General features: G+C 51.2%; 1 protein-coding gene across 1 annotated transcript in view; it reads left to right on the top strand.

The window, feature by feature from the left end:
- ITGB3 (integrin subunit beta 3) overlaps positions 1-14,695 on the top strand; it is a 511,657-nt gene that overhangs the window by 83,305 nt on the left and 413,657 nt on the right. The window contains exon 2 of the mRNA XM_069634154.1: positions 3,470-3,555. Within this exon, the coding sequence (XP_069490255.1) occupies positions 3,470-3,555 (86 nt within the window). The remainder of the gene's footprint in view (positions 1-3,469; positions 3,556-14,695) is intronic.

Below are 14,695 nucleotides of genomic sequence, written 5' to 3'. Positions count from 1 at the left end.
TGAATACTCTAACCCTGCCGTCTCCCTTCTCACTAGGATTAAAGGCCTTTAGAAATACAGCACCCTGGTGCCAGGCTATTCCCTTTGAATGGGTCTGTGCCTTTGATACCTAGGTCCATGGTAGCTGCCTGGTGGTAGCTACCTCTGGCATAGGGCATCACCTACCCTCATAAAGAGATCAAAGAAGAGGCATGGCCATTCAGGTTCCTGTCCTGTTATTTGGCAGGGTCAGCCTGTCTGGCCAGAATGCACATCACCTTACACTCTGGCCAGCTGGCTCACACGAGTTGGCAAAAGTGAAATGTCAAATTGGATGTGGCTGCCATGATCATAAGTAGTGCCACGCAACACGCCTATACTCAGGCACTGCTTTATTTTAGAGTGTATCCTGCCAGCCTCATGGGCTGCTTATGATCATTACACTTTTTGTTACAGGGGGCATATACTAAATGCAGCCCTGCACTGCAGAGGCTTGGCTGTCATTGCAGCTGCAAATCAGAGTAATGAAGCAGCAGGGCATAGATGCACACCATACTTTTGACCTGGAAAGGGGATATACACTATTTATATCGAATATTTTATATAGCAAGAACATATATCGAATATTTTATATCGAAAAATGTTATAGAAAATGCATTTAGGGATGGGTAAAGGGTCAAATATTTGTGGGAAATTGGTAGTTTTTAGGGGTCAGAAATGGGGGGTTGGGGGACCCCCTGAAAAAAAGTGCATTCTTTATAAAAATGTGTCATTATAAAAGTTTCGATATATAATCATTATTTATATAATATTTCGATTTAAAGACCTGTAACCATGAAAGGGAAATCTGATCAGTAGGTTACCCTTTCATAGATAGAATTACCTGCACCGTGTTATTATTTAATAAAATCTTCATAAATTCCAGGGCTACTACACCCTTGCCGAATGGCAATCCGTCACACAATCACCAATAAGTAACTTGCTGCTATGAATTGTGCGTTCGGCTTAGAACAGACTTTTGTCAAATCGAACCTATCTTGGACATTTGCGTTGTTTTAATGCTCCGCAAATCATGTTTTCTGCATTCACATCCATGCTTTTGTGCCAAAAATGGAAGTGCTAGAGGTCGAATGTTTAAGTGGTAGTCACTATATAAAAATGTAAAGTTAGCATTTTATATGTGTAACTAAGTGTATGTATGTTTATGTTCATATATCCATATTTGTATATTTGTGCACATATACCTCAAGGCTTGCATTGGCCACTGGCCGTTGGTCGGTGGTGGTTGGCTCTTGGCCGGTGCCGGTGCTTGTGCTTTGTGCACATGAGGAATTTGGGAAGTATGGGTGTTCTTGTGTCTGACTGGTAGCTTGCAGCTTGATGTTTGTCCCCATGTAATACGTCATTTCACTATTCCACCTAACTGAACACATTACGGCTCATGACTCAACCATACTTCCCTACATCATTCCAATCCTTCTCCAGGAGGCCATCACTAGGCTTTATTCATGTCCATCTCGCAATGCATCGGTCAGGACTGTTCTTAGAGGACCTAATTTACCTTCCCTCCGATCCGTAATTCGTCTTCCCCTGTGCCGCCTCTTACCCCTGTTTTCCCCAGGCACACTTCCATCACCATCCAACCCTTGGCGTTGTTGCATCTGTCCAGCTGGTTTGGAAAACCAAGCTCTCTCTGTGACCAGGGAGATTGTTTCCTACAAAATTAAGCTTTTGAGAGCCTCCAAACTACAAAGGCCCGCTTGAGCACATCTCAAGCCCATCCTGCAACCACACACCACATACATCTAGGACCAAACACCATCTGGTCTCACTACTGCCATTGCATAAAAGATCTGCATCAGTATGAGCTACTGGGCGCGCCTGAAAGTTTGGCTTAAAGCTATTTTTAGTTCATCACAGTTAAGAAACATGCATCTCAACTATCACAAACATACTCCCTTGCCCCTCTGTCTCCTTTCCCTCCTCCTAATCGTCCTTCTTACCCACAGACTAAGATCTGCAGACGCCCGGCCAGGTTGCAAAACGCCACTTCTTAGACAAAGTCAGGCACTTTAAGACTACTACGACGGTGATGGGCACAGTATAAATATCAGATAACGTAACATAGCTTAACATTGCGTATCCGGTGGGAGCCGTGTTGAGTTCGAGGCTCCTTACTTGATTTCAAGAGCCTGGCATCAGACTGACTCCTCCTTTATTTTAGAGAAATGTACCCAATAACTGCCTGGACACGATCCTCCAGAAAATCGTAATGTGGCATTAAACACCCGTCCAAACGGCTGCAATGGGTGGTTAACGCCATTAGCACCCGTCCCATGGGCTGGGACAGGGCTAATTTAACATATTTTTGTTCGGTTTATGGGACGCCTCGCACCATCCCATTCACAGAATGAAAAGACTTTTCAAAGATGGCTGCCACGGAAAGGGAAGGCAGGGCTCCGTACGGAGCCCCCCCCTGCCCTTTTCATGGCAGCCTCATGCATGAAGAAGATGAAGAGGAAGCAGTGGCGGCGGCAAGTGCTGCTGCCACAATGAGGAAAGTGGGGAGGGGGAATTAGTTAAAAAGGGGTCCAGGGTGGGGGGGGGAGATGGCAGACAGGGGAAGCGTCTATCAGGCGGCTTCGAATGCGGGCTAACATCGGGAGATTCAGCCTGCGTTCCTAGTCTCCTGATTGGCTGAATCCCCCGCTGAGGGTGCTCATTGGGGATAGATCATTCTCGGCTGAAGTTTTGTATTTTCTGGAACTTCCCCCTGTGGTCTTGTCATCTTCCTGTTTTGTGAGCGCTGTTAAGCCTCAGGGTCAGTGGTGCGCGTTCTAAGTATATTAAAGTAAAGAGGTTCTGAAAGTCAATAAAAGTATGGGCTTTTTCACCATTTGTAACATTCTGTGTGGTCCTGAATCATCCTGCGATTTCATCCCAACATATGTTGAGCGACACAGCAAAATCCTCCTCAAGGCTTGCAATGGCCCAACCACACATTTGTTTATGGGGAGTCACCCAAAGTAATACATACGTTTGTTGTATGAACTGTATTTCTTCCACTAGTCTCACTCCTGCACCTCTGCTCCTTCGGTACGTCACAACTTCAGCCTCATTGTCATCGCACAAGATCACTCCATCTCCTGGTGCACCCACTACCTCAGTGTTGATTGGTTAGTTCATGGGCACCCGCTCACTGTCCCCAAAGGCAAAACGCAGTCCTGCATTTGCTTGCCACGTGACTTTATGGGAGCTTATTTGCATATGCATTAGTGATGCTGATAAACTGACTTGGTGCCTGACTGGAGGACCGCATGCGAGCCTCCATGGCTAGTTCAATCATCACAGTCAAACGCTGTCCATAAAGACAAGCGCAGGGAGAGCCCGCAGGGTTACACGACTACCCGGCCTGGAGCTTCTAATGACGCAGCGCTATTGTTATCTCTCAGGTACTTCCCACACTTACCTCTAACTCCTCCTCCTCCAGGTTCCAGCATCTGCTCCCTGCGAGGCGTGAGTTCCTGTAAGCAGTGCTTGGCGGTGAGCCCCGTGTGTGCCTGGTGCGCCCAAGAGGTAAGACGCCAGAAACGTGGCCTAGGGCGCGCGCTCTAGTCATTGGGCTAGATTCATGCTGATTGTCTCGCGGGCACCTCAGGGGGAGGCCAGGTGTGTACTATGCTTTCATCTGCAGCAAACACAGAGATGGCTGGGGTGGCGCCTCGCCAGTGGCCCATGCCTCTTACAGATGTGCCTCAACGCATCTGCATACCTCTGCCAGGCTCCGGGTACCTACAAGTTTGCCTCATGAATACATTGGGCCTCATTCCGAGTACGGCGCTAACCAATGGCGCTATTAACGCCTTGGTTGACGCCGTACCCGGACCGGCAGCGCCTTGGTGGTTGGCGGAATTACCGCCCCATTCCAAGGTTGGCGGGGCGGTAATTCCCCAATCCCCATTTACCCTTCCCCATTCCCATTCTTGCCCCATAGGGCATAATGGGAGTGGGGAAGGCGTCAATTACGCCACCGTAAATTACGGTGGCGTAATTAACATCAAGGTCCCTTAGCGCCATGGTATTTAACGCCTGCTAAAAGCAGGTGTTAAAAGCACCATGGCGCTAAGGGAACTCGGAGTATGGCGGTAAGGGATTACCGCCACCGCTCTCGTTAGCGGTGGCCGCTATCCCTTACCGCCATACTCGGAATGAGGCCCATTCTGTGGAATAATATGTAAGCAATAAGAATTGAGCTTGAAAATGAAGAGGTAAAAAGGAAGAGATATAAATACCACATTTTACTTTCATAGTCATGTTTTTAATTAAAATAAAAAATATTTAAAATAAAGTGAAAATAACTGGACACTGTTGTAAGCTTCATTTTTAGCATGAAGAGGCTGCCCATTTAATGAATATTGGGTTCCAAATTAAGTAAAACATTGTGTAAAGACATGAAAAAAGCCAGAGCATGTATAGCTCAGCATCCTTTTGATTTCAAACACTTAAAACAAATAATTTCCAAACAAAGTCACGGGTACTGTTGGTAGACTTAAATGCGGCCGCATGAAGTCTGATGAGTGTCCGTTACTGTCATAGCAGCGCAGTAGGTGCCTAGCGATCGGCAGAGGTGGCTGTTGTGGGGCTGCTGTGGGCGACCACAAACATCAGAAACAGGTGGAGGGCAAAGGGAGGAAGGTGGGAGGGTGTCAGGATTAGGCAGCAGGGAGCGGTCTTACCTGCCAGAAGGGGCAATGCTGTGGAGCCCCACCTTGCCCGGACAGGCCCAGATAGAGGTCTTGTCCTTTCCCAGGGTCCTTCCACAGGGGCCTGACGAGACCACAGCAAGGCCCTCGATGCAGGGCAGCTCCACCACCCATGGGGCTGGGTGTTTTCAAGCAGCGTGGTGGATGGGGCTGCAGACAGGAACACAGTGCCAGTGCTAGGTCATTAGGGGTAGTCCTGGACACTGTGGGCCTGATTTACAAAATATTTTACAATGGCGCAATCCCTTTGAAAAACGCTTTGTAAATCAGGCCCCATATGTTTAGTAAAGCGGAGGAGACTGTCCTCCTCTTGTTGAGAACATCCCCATCCCTGATAGGCCTTCATTGAACACTTTTTGGTACGCACAAAAAGGTGTTAAACTTGAGTGTTCTGTTGTTCTACTGATGCCACAGGGTCGCGTCACTTTCGAAGACCATGGCCCTATTTACTTTAGAAATACAACTTTGGGTAGATCACTTTGCAGCCATATCTAGAAGGCTGGCTGCACCGCCATTGTGCAATTCAGCCTGCAGTATAGAATTACCACCAGTGATAATTTGTGACAAGATGACTACTGCGCTACAAGAGTACAGGGATGAGTAGTGTCTAAATTGCCTACTCAGCCCCACACTACTACTAAGCCAGCAGTGATCCCATCATAAGCTGAAACAGGCATGGCTCAACAGGTATACATACTTCACCTCTTTTGGTAACGTGGGCCGGGGGCAGGCTATAGCTTTAGGAGGGGTGTGAGGTGATACAGTTGCAACACAAACAACAATAGTGCTGTGTTATGAAAATAAAAGAATGTCCAACCAAGGTTCTAAAAAATAGGAACCTGCATAAAAACGAACAATGCACACAACTAATTAGAAACACTAGAGACCCACCTCTGTAAAGGAGACACAAAGAATGCAGACTTTGAGAATAGAGGGGCAGACTGGGTGACGACAGGAGTGAAGGCAAATGATTTAAGACGCCAATGTTAATGGATTTGTCTTTTAAAAGTCAAAGAAGGTGGTTTGAAAGTCACTAAGGTCCTTTACGAGGGACCAGAAAGAGAAGGCTTCTTCAAATGCCTTTGGTTTTGTGTCTTTGGGGGCTCAGCAGTGTCGAGACAGGTTTCTAGGAGCTGATTGAGCATTGGGTTTGTGAGCGGGTTGACTGGGTTCAACACACTGCGTGATCCAAGCAGCAATGAAACATGGCACGAAGGGGCTTAGGACAGGCAGGGTATGTCTGGGTTGTGCAGCTTAAAAACGGATTGAGGCAGAAACCAGGGCTGTTCCTTGACTCCTGGGCTGCTGGGAGATACAGTCCTGGGTCTCCAGGAGCAAAGCTCCAGATAGGTCCTCAAGGCAAGCTCTCGTGCTTGAGACAACTCAGCACGGGAGGCTGAATACAGAAACAGCCAAAGCCTCACATACTGTGTTGTAGTTGTCTAAACTTTTGTGTATGTCCTACATTTAGAGACTTTTTTTGTTAGGGTGAGTATTGTGACCCATGAAAACAGCAAAGTCCAACTCCCATTATTCGCTCAAAAGGGTTTCTTACTGAATCACTATCAGACCTGTTTCAAATTTAAAATTGTGGGCATTCTTATGCTCCCATAATGCACATTGATTTTATGCAAATCGCCAGGATTGGGTTCTAGGAAGACCTGGGGCCTAGCCTGGGCACATGACACTTAGCCACTCCCCTCCTACCCACTACCCACACGTCTAAGGAAGAGAGGGTTCTCCCAGTACACGGTTTCCATTTCCAGCACTGGTCATGAACACAGATGATGCCTGAGATAGACAGGAAGTTATCCCGAGCGCCCCTGGTGAAAATGTGGACCTGTAAAGTAGGTTACTTTCACGAACCTGTACATCCGTCAGACCCAGTCCCATCATTTCGAGTATGCCAAGTCACAGAGTCCTTTCCAGCAAGAGGTGAAGGACTTAAACTCGATTCCTATCAGCGTGGGACAGAGTCGCCTTACGGAGTTCCTCTGTTACTCAGAATCCATTTTTTCCCAATGCAACGTGTAACGTAGTAGCCTAGTGGTTACGCCCCGTACCATCTTTTCCTTCTCTTAGGCATTCAAACAACATTGGTCTACATATTCTCAGGGTGCCTTCACACAGTTCCAGCAGCCATCAGTGCCCGTCAATGTAACCCTAGGCCGGCACGAGGCATCCAGGTTGGCCTATTCGTGAGCACGCGCTGTGTCTGAATGAGGCACGCGGAGGTAGGTTTTCAAGCCTCCACGCCCTGGTTAGCACTCATCTCCATCTCCCAAGCAGCCAAAACACACATTTTCTGGCTGATTGCCCGGTCCCCTCTCCCTTTCGGTACCATGCATCTCCCTGTAGCTGTAACTTACTCCCTTGTGAGGTCAGGAAGTGCCCGTCACCCTTTCTCAAAGCACCATCAGTGCTGCCACTGCTTGCTGGTATCTACCCTGCCCGCTCTCCCCTCAGTCGAACTCCTGCTGGCATGATTTTGAGTCCGGAAGATCTCTCACTTGATCCACACACCTCACCTCTTCTACAGTAGGCGTGGCACCCCAGCAGCGCACACCCCTTCCCCATCTTTACCCTAGGCGTGGCACCCCAGCAGCAGACACCCCTTCCCCATCTTTACCCCGGGCGTGGCACCCCAGCAGCAGACACCCCTTCCCCATCTTTACCCCGGGCGTGGCACCCCAGCAGCACACACCCGTTCCCCATCTTTACCCCGGGCGTGGCACCCCAGCAGCACACACCCCTTCCCCATCTTTACCCCGGGCGTGGCACCCCAGCAGCACACACCCCTTCCCCATCTTTACCCCAGGCGTGGCACCCCAGCAGCACACACCCCTTCCCCATCTTTACCCCGGGCGTGGCACCCCAGCAGCGCACACCCCTTCCCCATCTTTACCCCGGGCGTGTCACCCCAGCAGCGCACACCCCTTCCCCATCTTTACCCCGGGCGTGGCACCCCAGCAGCACACACCCCTTCCCCAACTTTACCCCGGGCGTGGCACCCCAGCAGCGCACACCCCTTCCCCATCTTTACCCCGGGCGTGGCACCCCAGCAGCGCACACCCCTTCCCCATCTTTACCCCGGGTGTGGCACCCCAGCAGCACACACCCCTTCCCCATCTTTACCCCGGGCGTGGCACCCCAGCAGCACACACCCGTTCCCCATCTTTACCCCGGGCGTGGCACCCCAGCAGCACACACCCCTTCCCCATCTTTACCCCGGGCGTGGCACCCCAGCAGCACACACCCCTTCCCCATCTTTACCCCGGGCGTGGCACCCCAGCAGCACACACCCCTTCCCCATCTTTACCCTGGGCGTGGCACCCCAGCAGCGCACACCCCTTCCCCATCTTTACCCCGGGCGTGTCACCCCAGCAGCGCACACCGCTTCCCCATCTTTACCCCGGGCGTGGCACCCCAGCAGCACACACCCCTTCCCCAACTTTACCCCGGGCGTGGCACCCCAGCAGCACACCCCTTCCCCATCTTTACCCCGGGCGTGGCACCCCAGCAGCGCACACCCCTTCCCCATCTTTACCCCGGGCGTGGCACCCCAGCAGCGCACACCCCTTCCCCATCTTTACCCCAGGCGTGGCACCCCAGCAGCGCACACCCCTTCCCCATCTTTACCCCGGGCGTGGCACCCCAGCAGCGCACACCCCTTCCCCATCTTTACCCCGGGCGTGGCACCCCAGCAGCGCACACCCCTTCCCCATCTTTACCCCGGGCGTGGCACCCCAGCAGCGCACACCACTTCCCCATCTTTACCCCAGGCGTGGCACCCCAGCAGCACACACCCCTTCCCCATCTTTACCCCGGGCGTGGCACCCCAGCAGCGCACACCCCTTCCCCATCTTTACCCCGGGCGTGGCACCCCAGCAGCACACACCCCTTCCCCATCTTTACCCCAGGCGTGGCACCCCAGCAGCGCACACCCCTTCCCCATCTTTACCCCAGGCGTGGCACCCCAGCAGCGCACACCCCTTCCCCATCTTTACCCCAGGCGTGGCACCCCAGCAGCACACACCCCTTCCCCATCTTTTCCCCAGGCGTGGCACCCCAGCAGCACACACCCCTTCCCCATCTTTTCCCCAGGCGTGGCACCCCAGCAGCACACACCCCTTCCCCATCTTTACCCCAGGCGTGGCACCCCAGCAGCACACACCCCTTCCCCATCTTTACCCCAGGCGTGGCACCCCAGCAGCACACACCCCTTCCCCATCTTTACCCCGGGCGTGGCACCCCAGCAGCGCACACCCCTTCCCCATCTTTACCCCAGGCGTGGCACCCCAGCAGCACACAGCCCTTCCCCATCTTTACCCCAGGCGTGGCACCCCAGCAGCGCACACCCCTTTCCCCTCTTTACCCCGGGCGTGGCACCCCAGCAGCGCACACCCCTTCCCCATCTTTACCCCAGGCGTGGCACCCCAGCAGCGCACACCCCTTCCCCATCTTTACCCCGGGCGTGGCACCCCAGCAGCGCACACCCCTTCCCCATCTTTACCCCAGGCGTGGCACCCCAGCAGCGCACACCCCTTCCCCATCTTTACCCCAGGCGTGGCACCCCAGCAGCACACAGCCCTTCCCCATCTTTACCCCAGGCGTGGCACCCCAGCAGCGCACACCCCTTTCCCCTCTTTACCCTAGTCTGTACCGCCCATGCAGTCTTCTCACTGGTTATTGTTTTTACTTTTGTGAAGACCAGCACACAGGTGATCTTACTTTAGGTGGTAATTTCAACCATGGCAGGGGGTTACTTTGTTCAACTATGAGGAAAGCCAGTGGTAACACAGCTTCCACTGGCAGTAAATATTTATCACTGGTTGTCATTTAACACCCACGGTTTTCTGGCAAGGTGGATTTTACTGTGCTGCGTGGTATTTTCCCTACTGTAATTGGCAGCATTTTACCACCAGTGAAAATTGCACGCTATGCCAATTGTATTTCTACTGATAACGATGCCCCAGCTGTCAAATCACACTATTACCAAGTCAGTTCCGGGTTGCCATAGCAACATAGGGGCAGCCAAAGCAAACCAAACGACCCCCAAATTGAGTGGCTGTTTAATTCCTCAGCATCTTCACCCAATTGCTGCTATGTTTTTGTCTCTAACCAGTCGTGTCTCTGCAGCCGTTCCCCGGGCGCCCTATGAGCGGCCTCCTGAACTGTTTCCCAACGTCTCTGTGAGAATCCCTTCCATAAAAGGCAACAGTACGTCTCCCCGAAGCGCGAGGTCGTGTTCACGGCTCGTACTCGAGCGGTGTAGGACAGTTACACGCGAGAGAGCTCGGCCAGGAACACGCTGGAGCTTCCCAACCCCCCCCCCCCCCCCCCCCCGCCCCCGGCCTGCTGGTCCCGCGCCAGATGTGCCGAACACGCGCAGCTCAGCATCACAGACTCCAACATCTGTCCCCGATTTCCCCAGCTTAAATAGAGCGATCTCCCACTGGCATCTCCAAGCGAGCTCTCACGTTATCGCTTTTAAAGCGGCAGGGCCCCCTTTTAATGTAGGAAGCGTATTTACAAACACAGTGTGACAGCGAATAAGGACCGCCCGGCCCAAGCAGTCTACCATTTGCTTGCTGGAGGCGTTACCAGGTCTCCAGCTTTGCTCTGCTGTTTTCGACTGCAGCCCTGTTTCGTGTATTTCCTTTCACTCTCCTCGTCGCTTCTTCTAAGAGGCTGCTTGTTCATTTACATCGCACGTCCTAAACTCCACCCGTCCATTTCAAATCTTAAACTCTAGCCCCGTGGGTTGACAATAAGGGTCTGCGCTCTTTCATATCTCCCCACCGACACTCCAGTACATACATATTGAAGTATTTTTGTAGCCAGTCTCTGGAGTGTTTCGAATCTGTCTTCATCATTCTGGAGCTGTGCCACCCACAGCTGGGCACATACTCCAGGCAGGGCCATACTAGGAACATGCACAGCACAGCACTCATCTGTTCTTTCCGCAGTTTGTACCTCTCCTTCCGCACTGAGTCTAGCATTCCCCCTTGCTCACATTAGTTTTTTCTCGTGGTTTAGCCAAGGGTCTGCAACCTTTGGCTCACCAGATGTTTTGGACTGCAACTCCCATGAGCAGGGCCGGCCTTAGGGGCAGCAGCACCCTGGGCGAATTGGCGCCCCACCCCCTTTCCCCACGCGCCCCTGGTCATCAGGGGGCGTGGCCACGGAGTGTCACTTTTTTTTTCTTTTTTGTAAACCTCCGTGGTCCAGCGAGGAGGTAATTCTATGGATAAGGTGCATTAGCACCCTATTGTTCCTAAATGCGCTCCACTGCTTCTAAAAAGCAAGCATGTAAACCAATGGGAGCTGGAAGACGCATCAACGTCATGTCAGTCTAATGGCTGTCCTGCTTCTCTGACATAGGATGCTCTTCTTCCTTGATCCCTTACTTTTCCCACTCCCTCCTATTTCTCCTCCAACCTATGTTGTGTCCTGTGGAGGAGCGGGCGATTTAATTTTTTTCAGCGTGGATGCACTCCTTACATATCAAATAAATAAATAAACTACCTTAGCTACTGCACCAGCTCCAGCAAAGTGCAAATGATAAGCTCTAGTAAGCTGACTTTACATCCTGGGGGACCCAAGATCTCTGGGCTGCCCTCTCTCAGGAGAAGGTACCCGGTGGCTGACTCTACATCCTGGGGTACCCAACATCTCCCGGCTGCCGTCTCTTACCAGGAAAAGGTACCTAACGGCGGATGCTGCATCCTGGGGGACCCAAGACCTTCTGGCTGCCCTCTCTCATCAGCAGAAGGTATCTGCAGGCTGACGCTACATCCTGGGGGACACAAGATCTCCCTGCTGCCATCTTGTGAGGAATTCGACGATCCGCACGGTGGGTGTGTGCTCACCTGGGCTTTTTTAAATTTTTTAAATTAAACTGAAAGATGGTAATAAATGTGTGGGACTAATCTGCACACATATTCCCATGCATCGCACTGTGCGACATACGCATAGACCTGTGTACTCTGGGTGTTCACAGCCCACAGGCGCAGCCCCCCCCTGTCATTTTTAGTTGGGATATGACCGCCCGGAGTACACCATGTCATCTCAGAAAGGGGAGGGCCAAACCTTCCCCCTGCCATGGCCAGCATAATAGCGTAACAAAGGCTCCATGGATCTCCCTTGCCCTTTTGTTGAGCTATGTAGCTGGTGGCATCATTCACATACTAATCAGAGTTTAATTCAAAATGGTTCACATGGGGCCTAGCTGCAGAGGCTAACAAAGGAGACAGGAAACCCCAACACCCTTTCATAGTCAATATGCCAGCTCCCACCCTCAGTATCGATTGACAGTGAAATGTCATGTCTGAGACTGCATGTTTACAGTAGTCATCCCCACATGGATACCCCATTCAGAAGGTATAAGTATGTGGATTGACAGAGTCAGAAAGCCTGGTCTCACCGCAGCTTCGAGGGAGACCTGCCGATTTAATCAGGAACCACGGAGAGCTTGATTAATCAGAGTGACCCTTTGATCCGCAACAGACAGGAAGATGGATGGGACTTAGTATTACATGTTTTCACCCCTTTACCGTTTCTGTTGCAAAGCACTCTGGTTATGAATTCACACATACAGGAGATTGTTGTAGGGGACCCAGGATTGGTTCATTAAGGTAGGCTTAGCCTATACCAATCTCTGTGGTCCATTTGGCTTTAAAAGAGGGATGAGCCCCTCTTTTGGCAGATCACCTGAAGGCTTCACCAGAAGCAGAAGGAAGAACTCATCAGTGGATGCTGGCTGAAGGTACAGTCTGCCTTGCATCTTCCGCCAGTGAAGAAAGGCCAGGACCTCCAAGAGGGAAGCAAGATCCCTCCCCTAAACATCTCACAGGGAACAGAGGGAGATACTGAATCCAGAAGGCCCTCCAGAAGTTCCAGAACCAGTACCCAGCCAGCACACAGCGTGCCCTGCTAGGCTCTGCAAGCAAGCTTCCTAGGAGGGAAGTCCCAGAGAGTCTCTGAACAAAGGACAAGGCAGCTGCCTGCAACACTCTCCTCAGCTTTGGGCCGTCCACCTTAAAGGACAACACGAGCCCAGTGAAGGATCTAGGAGGAGTGCATCGACAAGCATCTACCAACATCTGCCTTAAAGGACATTTTCAACCCAGTCGAGCCCCTCGAGTTGCAAACAACTGCACCACTGACTGTTGATACGCCGCAGGTGCTAAAGCCATCTGAGACACCTCGACCAGTGCTTCAGAACCGCCAACCAGCACTAAGACGATTCCTGACCCGAGCCGCAGTGTTGGCCAGCCTGCAGCCGTCCAACCAGTTTCAGTCACGGAACGGACTGTCGCCTGATAACCGCAGCTGTCTCCCCTCTTGAACTATGTCGCAGAAGCTGCAAAGCGACCTGAAACCGACTCGGTCCTGTTGAGCACCAAGAGCGCCTACAACATACGGTACATTGTGGTTCTGTCCCCCTGGTCCTTCTCCGAAGGCCCCTAGTGACATTTTACAACCCATTGCTCCCTTTGTGTTGTAATCAAATAGCCTTGAACTATTGTGATTAATTACTATACTGACCTCCCTCCTACCAGTATCCAGAGTGCATCCCTTTTTCCTTCTTTGAAACTGTCTGTCCTCTGCATTCCTTTACAGGCTGGTTTGTATTTTGTAGTTTGCTAGAACTGCCTGTTGTGACAATAATAAAGTAGATATTTGATTACAACCTTGACTGGACAGTCCCTTTTATCATTGGGTAATAATTGTATTTTTGCTGTGTTGCAATTAATCAACGATCCACGATCTCACTGAGATAAGCCTGCCGTTCCGTCCACGTTACCAAAATTGGACAAGGAGGTTTATAATTTGCTTGTGTTTCCAATCTGTTCAGATCCCTTCTAGTGTACCAGAGGTGTGGGTCTCCTTGATGGTTTAGAACCCGATTTTCATCCCTGGACCACTGGATCTTCGGAAGTTGATTTGTCACACATCTCTTATCAGGGGAAGGTACCCGCAGCTCTGCTGAAGAACAGTGAAAAAGATGGATTATGCAGATAGTTCCCAGTAGATCCCAACCACGGCTCATGAGGGATCCAGCCACGCACACCTCCAGCAGGCCTCACTGACTTCGAGGCAACCCTGGCCAGGCAACTGCTCCCACAGGTGCCACTGTTCAAAGCCCACTCTCCTTGAAGAGTGCTGGATTTCCACTTAGCTTCCCTGCCTATAGAACCTGGCCATTCCTGGGCCAGGGAGTGAGTGGAGAGATATCCATTTTCCTTTCTCAACAAACAGGCATCGCAGAAGGCCTCAAAGGCAAACCATCTCTGAGACAACACATGCTCCTATTACAGTCTAAGAGGTATATTGGTAAATGTACCTTCGATGAAGACTAATTGCACTCAAAGTTCAACCAGGGTAATTATACCCAACTCATATGAAAATCCTGGTCGCGGATGCTATCAGCCCATTTGAATCACCAGTAGTCCTCTACTTTTGGTGTATAATTGGGGAATTTCTATAAACCATGGACCCCCATGATACTTTTTGCAAATATTTCTCTATATATTGTTAATTTAATAGCACATACACATAGCATTCATTATTCAAAAACTCTTCTTGATTGCAACCATGCTTTATTTTGTCACTGCATTTACATGTATCGGTCCCCCAGACAATCCTCTCCTGTGTGATACCATGTATCCCTGTGCTGCCATGTATCCCTGCGATGCCATGTATCCCTGTGATGCCATGTATCCCTGTGATGCCATGTATCCCTGTGCTGCCATGTATCCCTGCGATGCCATGTATCCCTGCGATGCTATGTATCCCTGTGATGCCATGTATCCCTGCGATGCTATGTATCCCTGCGATGCCATGTATCCCTGTGATGCCATGTATCCCTGTGCTGCCATGTATCCCTGTGCTGCCATGTATCCCTGCGATGCCATGTATCCCTGCGATGCCATGTATCCCTGCGATGC

Source organism: Ambystoma mexicanum, chromosome 13, assembly GCF_040938575.1.
Source record: "Ambystoma mexicanum isolate Mex_15411 chromosome 13, UKY_AmexF1_1, whole genome shotgun sequence".
Taxonomy (NCBI): Eukaryota; Metazoa; Chordata; class Amphibia; order Caudata; family Ambystomatidae; genus Ambystoma; species Ambystoma mexicanum.
The sequence above is the reverse complement of the archived record's forward strand: the minus strand, read 5'-3'. Positions and strand labels throughout refer to the sequence as shown.